Below are 23,246 nucleotides of genomic sequence, written 5' to 3'. Positions count from 1 at the left end.
ACCAAATGTTTTGTATTACTTAAAAGTTCCAAATTCTAGGTTTTTGTGGAATAGCTATTAAACTGATGAATACCTCTTTAAAATGTTAATTACATACATGTAAACATGTGATCTTAGGAAAATGCAGTTAAGCATTTACTGGTAATATGGTCAAGAATCTCATGAAATCAAGTGTTACTGACTTAACTTAATTACTCCGACAGTAGGAAGAAAACAACAAATGACTTAACCATGTGTGCATAAATTTTTCTCTCTCCACCCCCCAAAAATCTCTGAATTCAATCAATACCTTTTTATTGGCTCCTGTTTGAATTGTATGAGAAACAGAGATGTAGCGGAGGGGACACAGGCACACACCCATACATTCAGACATATAGCCGCAGTAGGAGAGGCAGTGGGAGGACGGGGGTTGAAGATGTCTAGGTCCTCAGAGGTCATTCTAGATGTTACTTCTGGATGTAACTGATGGAAATGAGGAGGGATGGGTAGTAGTGATGGTGGAAAGTCTGTTGGGGAGCCCAGTGTGAACACTGCATGAAAGGCAGCAGTGAGCATCTCCAGAGAAATCAGTGAGCAATGCCTGTAAAAGGAGGTAGAGTGCAGGTAGGCAGTGAAATGCAAAGGTTAGAAAAATGGAGTCCAATGGAGAGGTTCTTGTATATAGTACTAAGAATTTTAATTTTTATTGTGTGTAGAAAGGAGCAATTAAAGAGAAGAATATGGGCTGACATGCCCAGAGTTGTCTGAAGATGACTGCTACTTGGTGGATTTCTGAGTGAGACAGGCCAGCCATATAAAATGTACTATACTTTTCAATCTTTTTTGTTTAAGTTTGTGTTATACTTTAATGCCTGAATAAACCTTTCCCAATCTTGAAATATGACAAATCAATTAAGTCCAGAAAACAAATCCCAATGAATACTTTTAATCTTATCTTTCACCTGGCATAAATATAATGGCCCCCTTCAAGTCTATGCAATTTAAGATTCTAGAGTTTAATCACTTCACTTTATCAAGAAGTAGAAATCAAGAGAAGTGAAGGACACTGATTATAGTTAGACTTTGTCAGAGTAGAACCCCAAATCTGATAAAGGTCTTTAGAACCCACGCTGTCCTTCTTCCACATTATCTGGCACTTAATTATAATATATACTTGTTTGGTAATTATTTTTAAGAGTCAATGTTTAACTGAGAAAAAGACAATTAAATAGCCCCCCCTCCCAATTTGTTTTTTTAACCACAGGTCCTGAGGGAATCTATTTTCATTAACGAAGAAAAACAGACATAACTATTTAAATTGTTAATAAATAGCTGTGCTTAAATCTTTGAAAATAACAGAACAGCAATTTTTTTTTACATTTCTGAATGTTTACTTTTTCTTAGCAAAATGTAAGCAATTTCAGACTGGTTTTATGATAGTCAGAGTCTGAAAATAATGAAGAGAAAATTAATTGATTCATGCTCTAACTGTAATCAACATTTTTTGAGTACCTATCAAAGAAATGCTACTAGTGAGTAGTGATATATACATATATATATCACTATATATACACATATATATCAATATATATATATATATATATATATATATATATATATAAAATCTCAAGACATAAAGACATAGTCCTACCCCTAGTCACAATAAAATATACATTTGGAGAACTTGATAAAGACATATTGTTCCTTACTAAAAGCAAATTTAGGAACTGTTATCTATTTAGATATATATGCTAAGTCATTTATAAAGAATAAATAACTATATAACTAAAAGTAAGAATATATATATATTTTTTTCAACCAGAAAAAATGATTTAGGAAGAGAAAAAAATGTGGAGGTTAAGCAAAGGAAACTTAGATGTTAAGTGTTATCAATTCTGAATTGAAGATAAAACCACATACTGAAATAATGTAATAAGAATGTGAGATTAAAATGGTTAAGTCTTTTAGTATGAACACAAAATTACTGAACTTTTTATTCCTTTTTATTTACTTTTGATTATTTTGGAGAGGAGCAAGATGATTTTAAATTGGTAAAAGTAAAGCAAAGTTCCAAAATACATGAATGAACATGATTTCCCTGGAAAAATGTGAATATGATGGGCTTATATGTGTTAAATATACAGGATTTGGTCAGAGTATGAGGGTCTTAATGTTCAAACGAAAGCACGGTGACTCCATTTTAAAATTTACGCTAAAGGCAACTGAAGTTAACATGAATAAGACAAAAAATGCCATAAAGAAAAATCGGTACAATAGCTGTTAGTTGTAATTAGATCTGTATTTTTATCCTGGCCCTCCTACTAAGTAACTTACAAGCATGAACAACTCTAAGTCTCTGAGCCTTAGTTTTCTAACATGTAAAATGAAAGGGTTAAACCAGATGGTTCCAGGGAGTCATTTCAGGTTAAAAAATTCCAATCACTCATGTTGAGTCCAGGTACCAAAGAATCATCTTGGTACTTAAGCAGTGTTTTTACCCGAAAAACCGAAGCAGTGTTATTTATTTATTTATAAAGCTAAATAAATATTTTTAGGGTACAGTTGCATATAGTTCTTTTGATCCAGTATAATAAGAAATTAAGTCTTTACTTAATATTAATTATTATCAAACATAAAATAACAGAAGTTCTCCAAGTGTTTCTAATGCAGAACACTTGGGAATGTAATTACGTAACATTATTTTAAATGCATTTAACAACTCGATTCATACAGATTGACAAATGCAGTGGGAAACTACACCACCTAAAGATTTCATGCAAACTGTACAGAAAAATCAGCAAATTAGTACATCACACGAAAATATATTTAGATACATTTCCCCTCTTCAATGGCAGTGATTGTGCATTAGTGCAACCACAGAGCACCTGTAAACCTTTTCAACAGCATCTAGGTCCATAACGATTGTTTGGTTAGCCTCAAGGTCAGGTTTCTTAGGTCTGGGCTTTCTGAGTTTTCCTATTTTGACAGTTACAACATTTACCCATAACTGTAGCCATCCATCCAGACATGCCCACTGTCTGGTGCTGGGGGAGCAGGTGGATACGGGTGAATCTGAAGAACTCTCTCATCTTTCTAAAATTAGAAAATGGATGTGATTCAGGGATTGGAAGGAGATATAACTATATCATAGGCAGTTTATCACTTTTTGGCAGGAAGCTCTGTCAAACTGAGTAAGATTCAGGCTAGAGACAGCTTCAGTGTGACTTCTGAGTTCTGGCTCTCTCTTTCTAGAGTCCTCAGTGTTAGGGAAGGGGAATAAGAGAGGGTACCAGGACATGTCAGAACTGGCTGACTTAACCTCAGCCTTGCTTTTAAATTGCCACTAAAGGGCTTATGGTAACAAGATGCTTTATAAAAAGATCTATCCACCTGCACTTTAATCAAGTGAGTTGAATTTTTAATATATTGAAGTTTCTTGAGAGCTAGCAACAAATCCAGGTTGTAGTGGGACATGGGACAAAGTAAATACTCTGTTTTCATCAAGCTTCAGTCTGTGGCTGTCAGAAGCCCCCAGCAGGTGCGTGGAGTGCTGACCAGTTAACACAGGTCTAACCAACCACGGGGTGCTGACAGAAAGCAGCTTCTTTCCTTCAAATTCAAACATCCTACCACCTTGATTTTTTTCATCTTCCTGGCAAGAAAAGGTACATTAACGTCCTTCAACACTAGGGAAATTCAAAGTATTTATTCATGAATTTTCATCCACTTCTATGTAATGTACAGTATGTGCACGTTAACAACAACAGGAAAGTGAATTATCAAGTTTCAATGGGAAATACTGACATAACGGGTTAAATATATTTCTTCGTCACTATGTATGTGTGTATTCTTCCCCATCCCTATTGTCTACTCCAGAGCTGAGCTGCTGTCTCCCACTGGCACTTCTCCTGTTATTCTCTTCAGCACAGAATAACGTCTCAAAGGTCAGATCTCCCAAGGGAAGTGGTCAGGCTTGCATTCGTCTTTAGAAAGTGCTCTGCTGGGTCCACTGGGTGGCCTGTGTTATCCACGCAGATTGCTTCTGAACAAAGAGGAGTCAAAGGGAACTCGGGCTTCCAGAGAAAAACAAAGTGCTCTCCCCTATAAATCACAGTCTCTGCAGTGGAAAGTGTCTTCCTAACGAGGTAGAAATAATAGGGGGGTGTTGCAGATGCCCATATTTCACTGATACTGAACACTGTCTCTTTAAGGGCTTAAAATGGATTGACTCCACTCATCTCTCTGATTTTTTCGTAAGTAAGCCAGAACACCAGTGACCAAGGGGTCTGCAAAATTAACCAAAGAAGTTAGTGCACATTTTAAAGCAATTCTGAATATTTTACATATATGTATAACATCTTTAAATGTCAAAGACATTTTGAATCTACCTAGGCTAAAAACAAATATTTTTATTTTGCCCTTGCAAAACACCTTATAATGCACAAAATATTTTAATGTAGCATTATTTCTCACCGAACATTTTCCTGTCATATATTTTCTCTGAACAATTTATAGTTGATATCCCCATTTTAAGGACAAGGACATTGAGGCTTAGCAATCAAATGCCTAATAACATGTTGTGGATCTAGACTACAGGCTTCTGGCCTCCATCCCAGAGTTCTTTTTACTGCATGTAACTGCCTAAAGGCTCAGGCTGAGCATGTCTGAATTCCAGGCTGGCTCCTCTACATTTGGTGTATACGGAGATGACAAGGAGGCACTAAAAGATTGAAAGTGAAGATGAAAAAATATCCTGAGAGGTCACAAAACCAACACCTAGGGTATCACAAAATGGGTGTAAAAATTCATGTTAACTAGAGAAGAGCTTCCAGCTCAGAAAGACTAACTTGAATGAAGTTATAACTGTGCCAAAAGGAATTACACATAAGGGAATGAGGGTTATTCAACAATAGTTATAAAATGCTAAAGGACACAGGGAAATCACAGAATAAACATTGGAAGTAACCATTAGAGAAAGGGTGCCTTGGATCCCATTCCTGTATGTTTTGGTTCATAGGTGATGGGTAATGTTGATCAGAGAGAAACAATATCAAGATAGAGATATAAACTCAAGCAATTAGACTATAGAATGTATTTGGTTAGACAATTTGTAAAGCAATATATATGTCAATGTGTTTGGAAATATTAATGTATATTGATAGACTGAGAATTTACTATAGAGTGGATTTAGGAGACCACATCTGCGTCAGTTAAATGTCTGAAGACATACGCAAAATAATGCGAAGCTGTGATGATATCATATTCTTGTGACAATAACAATGAAGTGAACCACGAACATAACTGTAGATGGAGCAAGGAGCAGAGGCCTTAGTTAAGAATGGACTATGCATTTATTCCTAATTGCTCTGGTCATTAGACTTCTTCCTCAAGTTAGTGACATAGCTGCCACACTATATGCAAACAAAATGTAGTACTATATTAATCAGGGATTGAGCAAAGCGAGGTCATATTGCCTCCTCCTGGTGGAAGGGATTGGGATTGAGTTCAGCTGGGTTTTGAACAGAAGTTAAAGAGGGAGACCACAAAGCCAGAAAACATGGGTAGTATATAAATGGGGTACACCGAGCCTCTGTGCAGGTGTATATGTGGGTAGTGCATATTTACTAGTTTTTTCCTCACTGGCACAGCTGTACCACTGAAAAAAATCCAAGTATATATGCACCCATGTTGCCTGCTCTGCTCTACCAATTGCCATCACTCTTGGGAAAACAGCAGAGTCCTTCTCCTTGCCTATTACTGAGGAGCTGAATACATAAGAGCTCTTGAGTTGATAGTTTTAAGTATTAAGATTACAAACGGCTCTTCCTCATCATTATTCTGTGTTCAGCAAGCAATCTTCTGATTGTAACTTGGCTCCCTTATTGCTTCAATGTAGGAGGAAGCACGCTGTCCAGCATCTGAATCACTGGCTATGTGTGTTTCTCAATGTGACTGAGATGATACTGTGGTTCACTCATCAATTTCAAGGCCAATCTTCTTGGACATACTCATGAGTCAGATTTCTAAGGTCAGGGTCATGCACTGTGTCAGTTCAACAGGCCAATGTCACCCCGGTGATCTCTGGTGGTTCACCAGCCTTTCTCTGGTAACAAGGCTCTATTGCTACACACTTTCTCTTTTCTTTTAAAACTTCTAAAACTAGCTGTAGGATCTTGAGACACTCAGTATACTGCATTATTCAGAGGCATGGGTTTAGAGTTAAACAGTCAATTCCTAGCTTTGCCACACACTAGCAATATGAACTTGAGCAAGTTTCTTATACTTTGAGCCATGGTTGCCTCATCTGAAAAATGAGGCTAACACCTCCTGTTTTAATAGATTCTTGTAGGACTTTAAAAAATAATTAATGTGTGTAGAGAGCTGAGGTTAGAGGCTGGCATATATTAAGTACTCATTTTGTTGTTGTTATCTATGTGGTCTCAGTATTTCTTTGTCCTTGGATGTTCTTCTTGCCCCTCACTCCTCCTAACCCTGATTTTATTTATCACCAATGGTCTCACCCAGCTTCATAGTCTCCCACACTGGAAACCTAGAAGTCCCATTTCCTCTTTCCCTCCCCCACCTTCTACCTATAATGTTACTAAGTCCTGTAGAGTTAACCATAAGTGTCCCTAGAATGTTGTTTTCTCTCCATTTCTACAATTATCTGCTGGTTATATCACTGCCAAAACTTCCTTTCTTGTATCTTAGCCTTCAATTATCTTATTCATTGCTGCCAAAGTAATCTTGTCCCCAAACAAATCCAAGCTCTTTGCTCCCATGTTTAGCAGCTGCTTGATAACCACAGTATTACACTTAAACTACAGAACTTGGCCAACAAGGTCCTTCTCAGCTGAGTCCTTAAGTACTTCTCTAGAACTCTCTCCTACCACTGCCCTGTGAAGCCTGCTCTCCAGCCACGATGAATTTTCTGCAGTTCTCCCAACACCAGGCCCTCACGTGACCTGATGCCCATGCTACCTTTCTTTGATACCCATGTTACTCTTGACAAATGCCTACTAATCCTTCAAAGCTTAGATCAGCTATCACCTCTGTGAAGGCTTTTATGGTGTCCTAAATAGTTAAAGCCATTTTTACTCCACTATTCATGTTCCCACAGTGTTTTGGCCATACCACTGGCAAAGTACTAATATAACCTCCTTAATAAGACTATGTCCTCTGGAGCCAGGCTGACTGACTTTAATGCCCCAACTCCACTGGTTAACCACCTGCCCTGTCCAAGGTATCCAAACTCTAAGTTTTTGTTTCCTCCTCTATAAAAGAGAGATATGATAGTAACCTGCTAAATAGATTGTTGGGAGAAGACCGTGAGTTAAGCAGTAAAAATGATTAGCACAGTACTGACTACATACCAAATGATTTTGGTAATACTAGCTTTATTTCTGTACTTTTAAATATATATCTATCTTCTCCATCACAATGTAACCTCCTCTAGTGCAAAAAGTAAACATCTTATTCCTTTGTGTTACCAGCACTTATAATAGTGCCTGGTTCCTGCAGGCCAAATAAAAATCTTCCTTTCCAATAAGAAATACCCACAGATGTAAGATAATTTCAAGGTATAATCTAGACCAGTGGTTCTCAACCTTCCTAATGCCGCGACCCTTTAATACAGTTCCTCGTGTTGTGGTGACCCCCCAACCATAAAATTATTTTTGTTGCTAATTCATAACTGTAATTTTGCTACTGTTATGAATCGTAAGGTAAATATCTGATATGCAGGATGTATTTTCATTGTTACAAATTGAACATAATTAAAGCATAGTGATTAATCACAAAAACAATATGTAATTATATATGTGTTTTCCGATGGTAAAGGGTCGTTTGACCCCCAAAAAGGTCGTGACCCACAGGTTGAGAACCACTGATCTAGACAGTCAAAGTAATGTTTTACAACTTGGGTACACTTTTGCATCAGATATTGGCAATGGCTTTGGCAGTTAATTTCATGTTAATAGGTAGATACCATCCCTGGGTGACATCATTTATTCCCAAAGCTTCGATGACCATCTAGATGTGGAGGGTGCTCAGATCTAAATCTCCATCCTCGTAGTCCAAGATCCAGACCAATATGTGAAGGTAATCATCTAGATATGTTTTCAGACTTAACACATTTAAAACTAAACTTGTTATTCTACCACAAAATCTTCTTCATCTGTCAGGGTAGAATGTGGGAGTGAAGCCAGACTTTTGTCTTCTCCAGCCACATTTCTATCTTCTACATATTTTTAAATTTTATCTTCTCTTGTCCACACTGTTATACTCTAGTCCAAGCCATCACTACCTTTCATCTATCACTACTCCTAGGCTTTTCCAGAACCACATGGCAGCAAGAATGCTCTTTTTAAAAACACACGTCATCCAGTTGGTGCCCTCACTCTTATGGATCACGGGGCCCTTTCCAGTCTGGTCCCTGCCCTTTTGGCCTCAGCCTGTGCTGCTGTCCTCCATGTCCCTGGGCCTTGGCTTACTGGTTTTCCTGCAGTTCCTTGAACTCATCATGTTCTCCATCCACTCCAACTATTCCCTCCACCTAAAATGATCCTTTCTGCCCTTTTCACTAGGCTAAGTACTACTCGTTCCTCATCTCAGTTCAAAAGTCCGTTCTCCAAAAAAGTTTTCTTATTCTTTCAGCCTAGGCTACACTTACTTGCTATAAAGTCCCACAACACCATGCACTTTCTCCTACTTCTCATCACTTCTAGCTTCTTAGTCAATGCTTTCCTCACTTAGACTAAAAGCTCCAGCACTAGGACAGGGGCCGAGAATCTTCCATTTGTCTCAAAGCCCCACTCTGAGTCCAGGGCTTGGCAAGGCGTAGGCACGCAATTAATATTATATGGTGTAAATTATTGACTGTTTGAATTTCTAAACCCACAACTCAGCCATTCTTTCAGATATTTTCGAACTTACAAAATATTTGGGTACTTTGTTTTTAATATAGTTTTATGTTTCTTAAATAAGTCTATCTAATTCTAAAAAAAAACATTTGAACCAAATAAAAATGACATAATGCTTTCTTACTAAGCAGAATTTTGTGATAATAAATATCAATGGGTAATGCAACATGTGCCATCAAACTAACAAATTTTAGCATTTCTGTAGGAATGATCTCCAGTATTAAATCAGTACATCTGTCCAAAATGACAATATTTTGGCTAAATAGACTACTAAAGGCTTCACAATGCAGAAAAATCTATCCACTGGCTTTATAACAACAGAGTATCAATCTATTAATTTCTGTATATAACTGAATTATTTTACTTTAATCTACCAAAGAAGGTAATAGAATTCTGATGAGAAGTCAAAGATAACAAAAGAAAGAACTATGGTTTGAGGGCAGGGCCATGCCAGAAGAGAAAAGGGAAAATACTTATAGATTAAAAGTAATTTAAGTACAAATAAAACAAAAACAACAGAAGGAAAGACCTAACTTTACCATTCGCAGCCAAGATGGTAGAAAGCCTTTATACAGACTCATGAACCCTTCTCCTTGGACAGCCTGAATCAAGCAGTCAGTGGATGACTTATACAAAAGTCCCCTGAAAAGGAAACAAGACAATTCTGTTAAATTTCTTGTGTGAGAATAAATAAATATAAATTAAAAATAGACTAAGGAAACTTGCTATAAGTTAAATATTTCCTGCTTGTTTAGAACAAATACTATTTGTGGTTCTGTATACAGTAAGTCCTCACTTAATGTTGATAGGTTCTGCGACTTCAAGCAAAATGGTGTATTCACAAAACCAATTCACCACAAGCTAATTGATAGAAACAAGAGTTAAATTCCTACGGCAGCTCATCAACATTATAAGGAAACACCATTGAATGAAACGACATTATTTGAAGACCTGCTGTATATAGATCACCTTTTTGAGTTTAAAGATATTTTTAAGGTTGACTCTTCTGATTCATCCCACCCTTGGTTTTATACTTAGAATTCACTCTACCTGATCTCTTCCAGAGAGAAAATACTGTTTTATGTCAGATCAAATTCTCCATGTTACCTGTAAGTCATAAGCTTCTGAAGAAAGTACTCTGTAAATTCTCAGCAGAGTATGTTTTCAAAACCTCCTTGAAAACAATAAAGTCACAATAAATATCTTTTGTCTAAATATGATTGTTAAATTAGCTCATTTCCCCAAAGGCACAGTACTTTTTCATCAGACAAAGAGCAAGTAATTGCATAAAAACAACTTCCTGGTTGAACACACAAACACACAAATACATTTCTATCAAGAATAAACAGGGAAGCGTCTTTAAAGATCAATGTTATTACAGACATTCAGACACATGGACACTGAAGACTTTCCACCTACCTTCCTTGCTTATCTCGTGGTTGATTCATTATTCGGCTTTTGATGACATCAGCTGGTGTTCCCAGAATAGAAGCTACCAGTCCAGAACAGAAACTATAAATACAAATAGATGAAATTGCATGATAATAGGTATCAGTTATAAATTTTAATAAAAGGGAATTTAACATTTAGGAAGAATAGAATACTAAATAAATTACTATAATATCTTTCATAATGCTCTTTTAGCTTAAAATAAATGCTAAATTCATTAAAGAGGTAGAAAAAAGGAAAAACAAAAGAAATGTCTTGGACAGCCTGAATCAGGCAGTCAGTGGATGACTTATACAAAAGTCCACTAAAAAGGAAATAAGACAATTATACATTGAAAACCTACTGGGGGTAGGCAGAACAAGACGATGAGATCCTGCCCTTGAGGCACGTACACTCCACTGGTGGACAGGCACAGGAAAAATGAGTAATGTCAGGTGCTGATAAGCACTATGAAAAATAAAACGGGGTAATGTGAAGGGAGCGCAGCAGAGAAGAAAGTGTCTATGCGAAGACCTGGAGGAGGAGCATTGCAAGCAGGAGGAAGAGCACAGTAAAAGCCCTGAGTCAGGAATACTCTTGGTGTGTCAGAGGGGGAAAGCAACCACGTGACCGCAGCATCCTCAAGAGGGTCCATCCAGATGAAAGACTAAAGAAGCAGACAGAGTTCAGCCCATGAAGGCCATTGAAGGAGTTTGATTTTATTCCAGGTATTCTCTCTCTGTGCATTATGCTCTAATGCTATAATTAAGTTCTGTACTTACCACACTAACCAATACCTCCATGCCTTTAATTCTTTCATTTGGAATGCCCCGCTCCCCATATAATTGGAAAATTGCCAGTTTTTTCTTCAATCTATGCTCAGGCACAAGGTCTGAGGAGTTTCTGCTTATCCCTCTCTCTTTACCCAACAAGATTAATCATTCCTTCTTGTTAAAGGTTTCTTGTCAACTACTCAAAAGTGACAAAATGAATGTCAACTTTATAGTAAATCAAGAGTATGTAAATGAGTGACTGGAAAGTTAAGAAACCACTATAAGTTCATGATGTGTACAGACATGAGGGAGATAACACAGGAACATAATCAAAATTTCATAAACAGACAACTCATTAACTACTTAAAGTTTTCCAAGAGAAAGGCATCTGATGAGAAGAGGGGTGGCCAACCTGATTACAGAAAATAGAGGCCCAAAGTCCAGAAGTTGGCAGCTGAGTCCACAGTATGGGATCATGGAAGCCTAGAGAGTAGCTTATGTTTGGCTAATGGAAAGCTAGAAAGGAACATTGTGTAAAATAATAAACAGAGACCTTAGGAATGCAACTGCTGATGGCCTCATCGTCTTATCAAATTGTTTTGATGCCACAGTATGATCTGGCTGGACACCTTTAAAAAATAAATATTAAAAGAGAGCAAGTAATGTATTAAAAAGACCTCAAGTATGATGACACCTAGAGTCAAAGTAAGAAGATAGGACAATAACAGGAGATTTATTTCGTCAGGCTACTCGTAACGGGCATGGGTACTTTGCTATTGACCTTTATCACGCCTTGCTAGTAATAGCCCAAAATGAGGCCTAGGACACGGTGAAAGTGAAAATGGACAGAGGTGACTGGACAAGTCTTCTGTTCTCTCTAGGAGACCAATGGTTCTCTACAAAACTAGTTTAAAATATCCCATCAGCACTGTGTCAGAATCAGCAATACTCCTCATGATCAACTAAATAACCATGCTCACATATAATCTTCACACAATGAAGACTGACCTTCTCAGTTTTACCTAATAGCCTCATGATTTTACAAAAACAAAAAAGGGGATTATCCTGGTCTTTCTGTTCTATACAATTTCCTGACCATTAATTCTACTCCCATCTTTCATTTTTTTCTCCTATTAACATACCTTGTCACCTGCCTTCCCACCTTCACTAAAATCAAAATCCTAGCCACAGGCTTCTATGGCTCCTGCCCTACTCCAGGACTTCATTTTACTTACACCATTTTAAAGAACTGTGCTAAAATATACATAACATACAGTTTGCCATTTTCACCATGTTTAAGTGTGTAGTCCAGAGCTTACACCATTTTTATTATTCTTCATATTGAACTCCTTTTCCCCAGATGTTGATGGCTTGGGTAAAGCTCTCTGATTGTAGAGTTGCAGTCCCCTTCACGCACCCATGAGCATTCATTTTATCCTACGACACAGCATCCACAACTTTCAGATCACACAGCACTACTTACCTACTTAGATTTGCATTCACAGTAAGCAACTTTGAGCTGTCTCACATACTATACATACTCATGCAATGCACTTAAAAACCTGATCCAGTGGGTGGAGCTCAAAAAATGAGCCAAATACCAATCATCCCATTTTCTCAAAACCTGAATTAGAGAAGAATAAAGCTAAGTTATTTCATATTAGGGCTGGAATATATACTGGCTGGAAATTTCAAGTCTTTCCAAAAAAGATATTATCTGGGAGGTATATCTGGGAGTCATGTACATTAAACAGATTTACTCCTGCTGGGAAATCCATGAATCTTAGGTGAGAAGTGTGGGATTTCAAAGACTATCTGGTTAGAAAGATAAGGTAAAAGAAACAAGAAACAGATGATATCACCGTGGGACTTTCAGAAAGACCTGACTAACCTGTTCCCACAGTACAGCATACACTGGTCCAGACAAGCATCTGGAAAGCTAAGTCTCAAGATGACTTGACTGGGTAGAAACTGGTGAAGAAGGTCTCATAGGCAGAGGGGACAGCATGCACATAGATAGTGGAGGAAAGAAACGTATGAGTGACTACAGATACAACACATATGTTTATGGAGATGGAGGTTAAAGTGGAAGGAGCCCTAAAATTCTCAGTGCTCTAGGAAGAGGCCAGAGGATGTATGGTGTGAACACACCTGGGTAAGAGTTTGGAATGGGAAAGAACAGTAAGCAAAGACATATAAAAAGATTGCCCTAGCAACACTAAAGACAACACTGATTTTAAAAGAGGAAGAATGAAGAAACACTACCACAGGAATATTTAGTTAAGTTGAACCTGAATTAGGAATCATTTTATCTCTACCTATATGTCTTCAAATATCATTGGTTTGGCACTATTAATATACTTTTGGGGTTGTCCAAACACCATAAAGGGTTCTAGAATTTGGAAACAAGGTAAGGAGCTAAATAAAATCACTATAATGTTAAGGATATTAGACATCTAAAAAATAACTCATTCTAATGGATATTTGAAATTGTTGCAGAGATAAAGGTACGTACTACTCCTTCCTGGAATGCTCTTCTTCCTGTCTCTATTTATCAAAAGCACAGCCCTTCAAGACACATATCTAATTCTATCCCCTCCAAGTGGTTATTACTTCTCCCTCCTCCGAACTCTACAGTAACTAGTCATTTACTGTACAGTGTTTTTATGCTTATCTTGCTTTCTGTCTTGGTAAACATACTGCGGAGGAATTGGGTTTACGTTCTGTACTGACTACAAGGGCCCTGCACAGTGCCTTTAACATAGAAGATGCTCAATGAGCTGGAGAGCTGATCCTTAGAATCTGACCCTGGCAGGGCCCCAACAAGGTGCAAATATTTGGGGAAGTTTAATCTACAACATTCTACAACTTCGTCTCTGTCTTCTCCATTTCAACTGCAACAAACTTTAAGAAAACTGCTTTTTATAAATATACTATCACCTTTTTCTAAGTGTGATATCCCTAGATTCCCAATCAAAAGAGACAAAAAAAATGTATGTCAAATATGGAAGAAAAGGTGATCTGGAGAAAAAAAATAAAGTCTAAAATTAAAACAACCACTTACCTAGATAAACTGTGAGTCATGATATTGTCCTCAAGTGTTGTATTCAATACCAAGTAGTGTTTCACTGTATCATACGTGGTTAAATCTGGCAATAGAAAGAAAAAGAAGACAACTATTTATTTATTCAACAATGAATGTCTTTTGAATCTTAGAGAAGGTGTGGAGCAGAGAGGAGACCTTATAAATAATTTGGTCTTATATCTTTATTGTCACAATTTGCTTATTTTTGGAAATCCTTTTCACATGCCATACCAAAAAGTAAAAATGCTCTAAGGAAAATTCTCAATTATTGTACAACATAAAAGAAGACTATTGTCAGTATATGTTATTAAAAAATAGTAACATTTTTCATTTTTTCTGAGGTGAGTGCCAATAATTATTAAAGTTATTACGCTTCTCAGAATTCAATGAAGTTTCCATTACCTCCCATATTCACCAGCGCTGCTCTTTGTACATTGGGAACCCAGCCTGCCCAAAGCCCACGTATTCCTCCTTCAGCTAAGATTTTTGCAAATGCATGATGCACACCACGAAATCTAAGGGAAAATAATAATGAATGTAAAAGCTGCATGCATTCCTTTGTATGGAATGCAACTGGATAAGCTTGCCTATACAGTGGGGCCTTGACTTACGAGTTTAATTCGTTCCAAGACTGAGCTCGTTAAGGAGCTCGTTAACTCAAATTACTCTATCAACTCAATGCAAAAAAAATCGGCTGAGAGACAGCTGGTATCTCAAAAAACTCGTTAGTCGGGACACTCGTAAGTCAAGGCCCCACTGTATAGCTGTTATGATTTGAAGTAAAATAACATCTTAATTACTCAGAATTGTTAGAAATTAAAGCAATCCACAGAAATCTAATTTCCAGATAAATTTAAAAATCCTTTAGAAAAAAGGCCAACATTTAATTAATCATTTTAATGGAAATCTTTTATAAACTGTGTCAACCTCTTCTCAAATTTTTGAACACATTAAAATTATTTTCTTGATATTTTACATAACCAGTGCACATATTAATTATAAGAGGGAACAGTAGTTATCGTACCTCTGGGTTCATTTTACTACTTTGTGGGAGACCTACAAATTTTGTAATTTCATCAAATAACAATGATCCTCACATAATCTTTTAAAGAAATATTTTTAGGCCAAAAAGTAAGAAGGACAACCTCATCGTAAGAGGTTTAAAATAGAATACTTTGGCTTTATCAAAATTTACTATTTTATTCTTATTTTGCTTATTTTTCTTTACACAGATAAAAAAAATGGTACTGAGCCCTGGCCAGCTTGGCTCAGTGGATAGAGCGTCGGCCTGCGGACTGAAGGGTCCCAGGTTCGATTCCGGTCAAGGGCATGTACCTTGGTTGCAAGCACATCCCCAGTAGGGGGTGTGCAGGAGGCAGCTGATCGATGTTTTTCTCTCATCGATGTTTCTAGCTCTCTATCCCTCTTCCTTCCTCTCTGTAAAAAATTAATAAAATATATATATTTTTTAAAATGGTACTGAACCATGGGCCAAATCTGGAAACCTCTGGTCTAAAATAAAGATCTGGATTTGATATAGTTAGAAATACCTGGAGTCAAATGCTACCTTTCCCACTTACTAGCTGTGCTGTGTGGCTTTTGCTCAGGACTTACACTTTCTGAGTCGCACTGAAAAGATAATATGACATTTATTAGGCATGCATAATTGCTACGATGCTACATGGGAGGTATGGTCATAAATGGCTAATGTAGCTAAAATTTATTGTACACTTATTAAGCACCAGACTTTTTTTATACACATATGGTACATTTCATTTTTGAAAACTCTATGAAGTGTGTATTATTAACTCCAATTTACATCTGAGGAAACTAAAGCTTAGAGAGGTTAGGAAATTGACTAAGGTTACAGAGTTAAAATGTGGTAAAGGCTGGATCTGAATCCCAGGTTATCTGATCCCAACATTCATATTCTTTATAACAGAATTCAATGTTTTTTATTACTACAGCAAACCAAAAAGTTCCAACATTAAAGATGAGAGAGGGAAAAAATTGAGGCAATCAATTCAGATTATTTCTGGATCCTAATAGTTAGTTCTCTCCTTACATATCCAACCAAGGCCACATCACTTCTCCCTGCTACTGAGTAATTAGACCTTGTTGCCAGATGACAAAATAGGCCCTGGGGTTCCATGAACTACTTGGTTAAATCAGAGTGGTTTCCCTTTCTCCTCTGTGGTGCAGGCTCTTCCCCAGTCCAACCTCGTTTCCACTGAGTCAGCTCAGGGAGCAGCAGAGCAGAGAGCAGTAATCAGGAGTGAACTCCCAAAACTTCCTTGAACTTGGTAAAAAGAAGAGAAGCAGACTGGACAGGGAAGCAGGAACCATTTGCAAGGTCAACTTTGCTATTTCCCTTCTTTCAGGGAGAAAGGGAAGAAAGCTAAGCTTTTGGCACCTATGAGCCAGGCAGTCTCACTGTCAGGTATACATTCTGAGATGGCCCCTTGTAGAGTCAGAGAAGCAGAGACTAGAAATATTAATTGACTTCAACAACACCAGACCATGCTAAATCAGGATTCAGAGCAGGGCACATTTTAATGATCAAACTCTTTACTAGTATATTGCTGCCTGGGCTGGGAAAGCAGTACACACATAATTTGTCTGGTAGGGAACATATGCACGTTTATCATGCAAAGAAAAGATCCACCTTAGCTCTCCTCTTAATGCATACAATTTTCAAATTAAAAGAGTCAAGATTAATGTCTTTACTGAATGCTGAATTACAAAAATGCATATGTCCATTAGGTAAATGTTCAAAATACGATGGTGGCAAAGGGGGAAAGAAAGGTGTGCATTAATTAGCGAACCTACCGCAGTGGTTTTCCTTCGAGTTTCCTTTTTCCTTCCATTTGCATCTGAACCTTCACTAGGTCTGTTGGGTTGGCTAAAAACTGGCCAACCACACCAGCAAACATCCCTCCAATCACTGATTTCCTGATTATACAAGGAGATACATTTTTAAAGATGACTTAATTTCATAAGTTTTGTAGTAAACAGTACCACACTGGTACAGTCCTTGCATATGACATTTAAGACAAAATGAGGAACAGACCCAAACAAATCAGAGGAAAGTGGATGATCTGTCTGTTTACAGAGGGCAAGGTTAAAGGACCACAGAGAGTTGAAATTCAAATAGTTTGCCCACGTTGCACGTTGGTAGAGCAGGAATTTGGGCCCATCTCTGTCGTATTCTAAAGCCTAGGAATTCTCAGTAGAAAAAGGAATAGAGAATGTGCTCTAAAACAATTTTTAATATTAAAATATTAAATCATACATAATTTTATGTACATATATACATTTGTATACAAAGTGCAGTAAATGGTCAATTATTTGGATTTAAATTGTTAATATTTATTATTTTAAGCCTGTAACTTGAGGTGATTGCAGTACAATGCATAATTTTATGTAAATCTAATGGATAAAACATTAAAACCTTAGGGGCAATAGCATCTTATTTTCAAAACAAAACTTACCAAAGGGGATAATGCTTATCTTCATTTTTGCGAAACACAACTTCACGGAGATGTTCATATGTGACCATTCGACCTCCAGAGTACACTGTGTAAGAGAGAGCATGAAAAAAGTGGATTCAGCTATATGTTTAATAAAATACGAGGACCTCTGACCTGGCCTGGTCGACCTCTCCAGCTGGCTCTTTTCCTCATGCAGCCTATGCCTCCGGCACACGGACTTCCTGGTGGCTCTCCTCATGGGCACGCCTTTTCCAGCCTGAGGCCTTCTCACCAGCTGGCTGATATTTCTTGCATGGATTCTCCCTTCTCTGTTTTGCTAACTCCTCCGATCTTCAAAACTCAACTCAGAGAACTACTTTTCCAGAAACATTCTCTGACCTTTGCTCCCGTGTTCTAGGCTGTCATGGCACCTGCTGCTTCCCCTGTGTTCCCACAGAACCACACAGGCACACATCTAATTCAGCATTTATCATACTGATTAGAGATGGACTTGATTTTCTTGCTCACCTTTTCATCAGACCATGAGGTTTTCATTACCCTACATGCCCTAGTACAGAGCTGGGTAAACAGCGGGCATTTTCATTCAATAAACATGACTTTATTGGATACTTTATTATAGTACAGTCATTTTTCAGTCGTGTCAAATATATGAAATTAAGCTTAACTGTAAAACCATATATGGTGGTCAACAAATACACATGAAAAGAAGTGGGGGAAGCAAAGGAGAAAATATTTTTTAAAAGGATGAAAAGTAAAAATCATTAAAATCAGTACATGATATTCATATAGAGAATTTTTCTTGATATTTCTGGAAGTTTGATGAAATATTTCAAGATATTCAAAAATATACAAAGTACCAACAATAACAGTCTCTATGCACATTTCTGGATAGTTCTTGATGAATACAATCTAACTTACTCATCTGAAAAACTGAAGCTTTAAAAATAATAAGATGGAAGTTACTGCTGGGCAGTTCTCTGATTAAGGATCCCTTCAATAGTTGAGGAAACATGATGTAGAGAAAAATGCCACACCTGTCCTACCACTTTTTTTTTTCCAATCCTCACCTGAGGATATTTTTTTCCATTGATTTTTTTTTATAGAGTGAAAGGGAAGGGGGGGGGGGGAGAGAGAGAGAGAGATATCAATGTGCTCTCACATGGACTGGTTGCCTGCCGCATGTGCCCCCACCAGGGCCAGGGATTGAACCTACAACCGGGGTAACATGCCCTTGACCAGGGTGACTCTTCAGTTCTCGGGCTGATGCTCCAACCACTGCTTAGGACTGTCCTACCACCTTTTGAAGCCAAGTTTATGTTCCCCTGTCCACAAGCTGAAAACTCAACACCTCCTATCTTTGTGAGTGCCACTTGGGAAGCAGAGCAGAAAAGTGCTCTCATTGGCTGTAATGTGCTTATCGCTATTTTCCTTCAAGAGTGACCAAAGGCCCACATAGCTAGCTAGTTAGGTAGCCTGGGAAACAAGCAACAAAAAGCACCTGCGTTGCATTTAATCTATTGCCGGAGTTGGACAGACAGTCATCCTTGCTTGCTGTCTTTTCAGAGTAGCCTGGTTTCTAATGTATTGGTGAGATTTGGAATTGTGGTCAAATATATTGAATTTTCAAGAACCTAAACATTTTTAATTTTGTGTTTAAAGTTTCTATAATAGATAAATACATAAATTATGCTTTTTTTCTTAAACTTGAAAATAATTTATTAAGAAAATTTTGAAACATACAGAGAAGTAGAGAAAATGATATATAACTCCCTCAGTATCTATAATTCAGATTTATAAAGTGCTAACATTTTTGCCATATTTGATTCATGTTATTTGTTTTTTCTTAATTATTTTATTTTATTTTTTATTTTTTTAAAATATATTTTATTGATTTTTACAGAGAGGAAGGGAGAGGGATAGAGAGTTAGAAACATCGATGAGAGAGAAACATCGATCAGCTGCCTCCTGCACACCCCCCACTGGGGATATGCCCGCAACCAAGGTACATGCCCTTGACCGGAATCGAACCTGGGACCCTTTAGTCTGCAGGCTGACACTCTATCCACTGAGCCAAACCGGTTAGGGCTTCTTAATTATCTTAAAGTATATTACAGATATGATGACAGTTCATCCCTAAATAATTCTATATGTATTTCTAAAAATTGAGTGCAATAATTTCTTATTAACAATTGGTAGTTAATTCTGTTCTTCTTAAGAGACTATATATTCATTTATCACATGAGTAGAAAAAACTAACTGGTTTTTGGATAGAGCCAAACAGAAAAGCAGGGGAGGCAAACCCAGAAATCAAAACAAACTTACCAGCCAGAATCAAGATAAATACCTACGTGTCTGTAAATGGCAGGTGTCACTCCTTGCCAAAGCTTTAGAAAGCCTTCCTCTTGGACAATCCCGAGGGCTGTGCGCACCATGCCCCTGTAGGGAGGAGATTCTCTTGCGCCGTCTCCCAACCGAGCCAGGGCAGCTTCTCCTTGCATTTGGAGTCGAGTTTTTGTGAGATCGAGGGGAAAGGTTGCTAATACAAAAAAATACAAAATGAGGGAGAAACTCACAATAACCAGAGAAACAAACAATTCTAAAATCACAGGACTAACACTTTAGTCACAAGATCAGTGATTCTCAAATTTTAGAGTCCATCAGAATCGGCTATGGAAATCAGTTGATTCATACGCAGTCCCAAATTTACAAACCACTGTTCCAGAGCACATCCCAATCACCAGGAGGAAAAGCGACAAGCCTTGGGTTCTTTTTGTTCAGAAATTTCAGTCTAAAATCTATTTTTTGTCCTTAAGTTTTGCTTTCCAATGGTTATAATTTCAGGTATCCATATTCTGTAATGTCCTCTTGACTGTAATTGTGATTAAGATCTACTGTGACTTTTAGAATACTGTATTACTTATGCTAGGTTCTGAATGCCAGATGAAGCTAAATTCTATAATTTCATCGATGATGTTCACACGCAGATAACTCACTAACTTGTTTGAGATACAGAAGATGCAATATGGAGTTTATAATGTCATCTTTTGTATACGGGGATGGCATGCTCATTGGCCTTGTATTAAAGCACATACTGTTTTTCCAGCACTGACAATTTTTATGCATGGCCTCCTTACAAGTACCAACTGCCCTGGAAAATTATTTTTCTAATGATTACATTTTGAATTATAGACCTTTTACCTTGAAACAGAGTGGCACTAGCTAGGCCAGAGTAGGAATATCAAGCTCGTAACTTTATATACACAATGTCCCAAATAACTGAGATGACCAGATTCAGTTAAGTTCATGAACATTGTTAACATTACAGAAGTTTTTCAATGACTCCCACTTGATATGTCCTTCCAAAAGAAAACAGAGTGGAAGAGAATATTAAATCTTACCACTGGTCTTTGGAAAAATTTATATCTTGCCGATAGTTTCCCTAAAACAAGTAATTAACATATAGAGGATTCAAGCAATACTTCATTGAAATATGAAAAGTCTTAAGACATAGGAGCCTCTATATGAGCATAGGTTATGACTCTCAAAATAAATCTGTTTTTCTTGCTAGTTACTAAAATCATGCTCCAGGTTCTGATCCTAAGTTGTTTTGCACTCAGAACCATCTCATGTTTTGATTCTCCCTGCCTCCCATCCCAGCCTCCTCACAACTCTCCATGAATTTTTAACAGAAGAAATGTTCCTTTACAAAAGCCTCTGGTCAGAGGGGGAAACATCCGTTTAAATAAATTTTTAAAAACCAACAAAACAAACAAAAACAAAACAAAACAAAAAGACCCACCTGGAAATATATCTAATCATTCAGCAATCTGCTTTTAAATTAAAACAAAAGTTGATCAATTATATTTCAGTAAAAACAATGACTGAAAGTAATTCTCCATCCGTTTTGAGTGGACAGAGAAAAAAGGAGAAGGTTCAAAGGGCAAGAGTGGAGGAGCACAAAGGGCGAAACAACAGGTAATGTGCTGGCTGGGCTGGAAATACAAACTAAACTCATTGTAGAACAGGGCAAACATTTACAAACGATAACACATCAGAGCTGTTACTTTGTGTTTGTTTTAAATGGGCAACAAAATGAAAGGGTCATGTAAAATGCACAGTGACGGCTTCACAGGGAACGGTAGGCACTACTCACAAAATCCTTGGAAGAAACACCACCTGCTCGTGTGAGGGCATCATCAGTCTGCTCTCGGTGGCCTTCCGTTTTCCCTGACTTGCTTACACAGAGGCACCTGCTCATCTCTATGCTCTTATGATACCTAACAATACCTTCATTATAAGAATGCATGTCTCGCCACCAGCCTGTAAGGTCAGAATTGGGTCTTTTAAACTACATGTCCACAGTCTCTAGCACTGCAGTAATTATAATAACAACAACACGATTATTGGGGGTCTTGCCTTGGATTTAGTATTTATTTATTTTTGACTTCTCAGAATCCTGCAAGGTAAGCACAGTAGACGAGTTAAGCTGCAAGTGGCCAACTGACAGATGCTCAGTATAGGCTCAATTAAGTAACTTAAGTTAGTAACTTAAGTCCCACAAGTTGGTTCCACAATTTGGACCCAAAAGACAATGATGTAGCGAGGCTGTGTAAGAATATAAATCACAGGGACATACGTAATAGTTTCAACAGTAAAGATAAGTTTTGAAAAAAGAATATATATCAAAGAGATTATTTCAATAAGGATGAAAAGTGGATTTTGTTTTTCAAAAGGTCATCCTCACTAAAGGGAAAATGATTCCTTAAGAGGAAGCTGCTAAAAGTACACGTTTGGGTACAAATGCACACCTCCGAGGGAGACGAAATTGGAAAGCAAAGACCTTAGTGACCGCCGATCCCTCCTCCACACAGAGCTGGCCTTGCCCGCACCCCGCCGCATCTGCGGGACACGTGGGGAAGGACAGGGCGCAACCTCGCGGACTGCACACACCCGGGAACGGAGCCATCTGCTGGCCCTACCGGTCCTCCTTCCCCTCCCCCGCTCCCCCATGGCCACCCCTTTCCAGGGTGGCGCCACAACGACCGGCGGGAGAGGCCCAGGAGTGGGCGTCCGGGTACCTAGCTCGGCCACGGTGGCCGCGCAGCCCGACAGTACGAAGTTGCTCGCTCGGGGCCATCTCTGGACGAGCGGCAAAAGCCTCTCCTCATCCTCTGGGACCGACATTCAGCAGCAGGACAGGACGACAATGCACCCCTTCCGGCCGGCGCGGGCGCCACAGCTGGCGTGCCGCCTGGCCAGGGCGGCCTCTCCTCCACCGACCAAGGGCGTGGCGGAGTCCGCGTCCCTCTCTGGCTTGGCCCCGCGAACCCGCAACCTTCCTAACAGCCCCAGGACGGAGTGGTCCAGCGGACTGAGAACAGATAAACAACGCGGAGCCCGCGAGGCTTCTGGGAAATGTAGTCCTCCGCACTCTGCGCCTCTCGGGCCGCGTTCTCTGATTGGCCGCAATCTACGCGCTCGCTGGGTCCCGGTATCCATGGCAACAACGCGTGGGTTTTTTTTCCCCCTCTTGGCCACTCGGAACCCGCCCTTCGACCTCGGTCCAGCT

General features: G+C 38.4%; 1 protein-coding gene across 4 annotated transcripts; it reads right to left on the bottom strand.

Moving 5' to 3' along the window:
* Positions 1–2,259: 2,259 nt before the first annotated feature.
* On the bottom strand, positions 2,260–23,108 carry SLC25A27 (solute carrier family 25 member 27). 4 transcript variants are annotated; one of them, XR_330432.3, is made up of 11 exons: positions 22,756–23,058; positions 20,022–20,213; positions 17,678–17,762; positions 17,016–17,138; positions 15,801–15,815; positions 14,589–14,701; positions 14,166–14,250; positions 10,320–10,412; positions 10,008–10,074; positions 9,440–9,542; positions 4,210–4,265 (listed from the first exon to the last, which is right to left on the bottom strand). XR_330432.3 is itself a non-coding variant. In XM_006099703.3 (10 exons), exons 1-10 carry the CDS (start codon positions 22,859–22,861, stop codon positions 4,194–4,196), a joined length of 987 nt encoding a protein of 328 aa, XP_006099765.1. In that variant the 5' UTR covers positions 22,862–23,052; the 3' UTR covers positions 2,260–4,193. The 4 variants fall into 4 exon arrangements, 3 of the variants coding, with proteins under 3 accessions (XP_006099765.1, XP_006099767.1, XP_006099766.1); XM_006099703.3 differs by lacking the exon at positions 10,008–10,074 and having other exon boundaries at positions 2,260–4,265; positions 22,756–23,052; XM_006099705.3 differs by lacking the exon at positions 10,008–10,074 and having other exon boundaries at positions 2,260–4,265; positions 20,026–20,213; positions 22,756–22,912.
* Between the last annotated feature and the right edge of the window lie 138 nt (positions 23,109–23,246).

The sequence above is a fragment of the Myotis lucifugus genome, unplaced genomic scaffold (assembly GCF_000147115.1).
Source record: "Myotis lucifugus unplaced genomic scaffold, Myoluc2.0 scaffold_281, whole genome shotgun sequence".
Classification (NCBI taxonomy): domain Eukaryota; kingdom Metazoa; phylum Chordata; class Mammalia; order Chiroptera; family Vespertilionidae; genus Myotis; species Myotis lucifugus.
Note: the sequence above shows the minus strand (reverse complement) of the source record. Positions and strands in the feature narration are given on the sequence as shown.

Excerpts from the sequence above, each read along its gene's own strand:
- SLC25A27 (XM_006099703.3), bottom strand. The coding sequence starts at position 22,861 with ATGTCGGTCCCAGAGGATGAGGAGAGGCTTTTGCCGCTCGTCCAGAGA. Across the intron at positions 17,763-20,021 it reads TGCCATTTACAGACACGTAG|TGTACTCTGGAGGTCGAATG; the intron begins GTATTTATCTTG and ends TCTCTTACACAG. Across the intron at positions 9,543-10,319 it reads CCACGAGATAAGCAAGGAAG|GGGACTTTTGTATAAGTCAT; the intron begins GTAGGTGGAAAG and ends TTTCCTTTTCAG.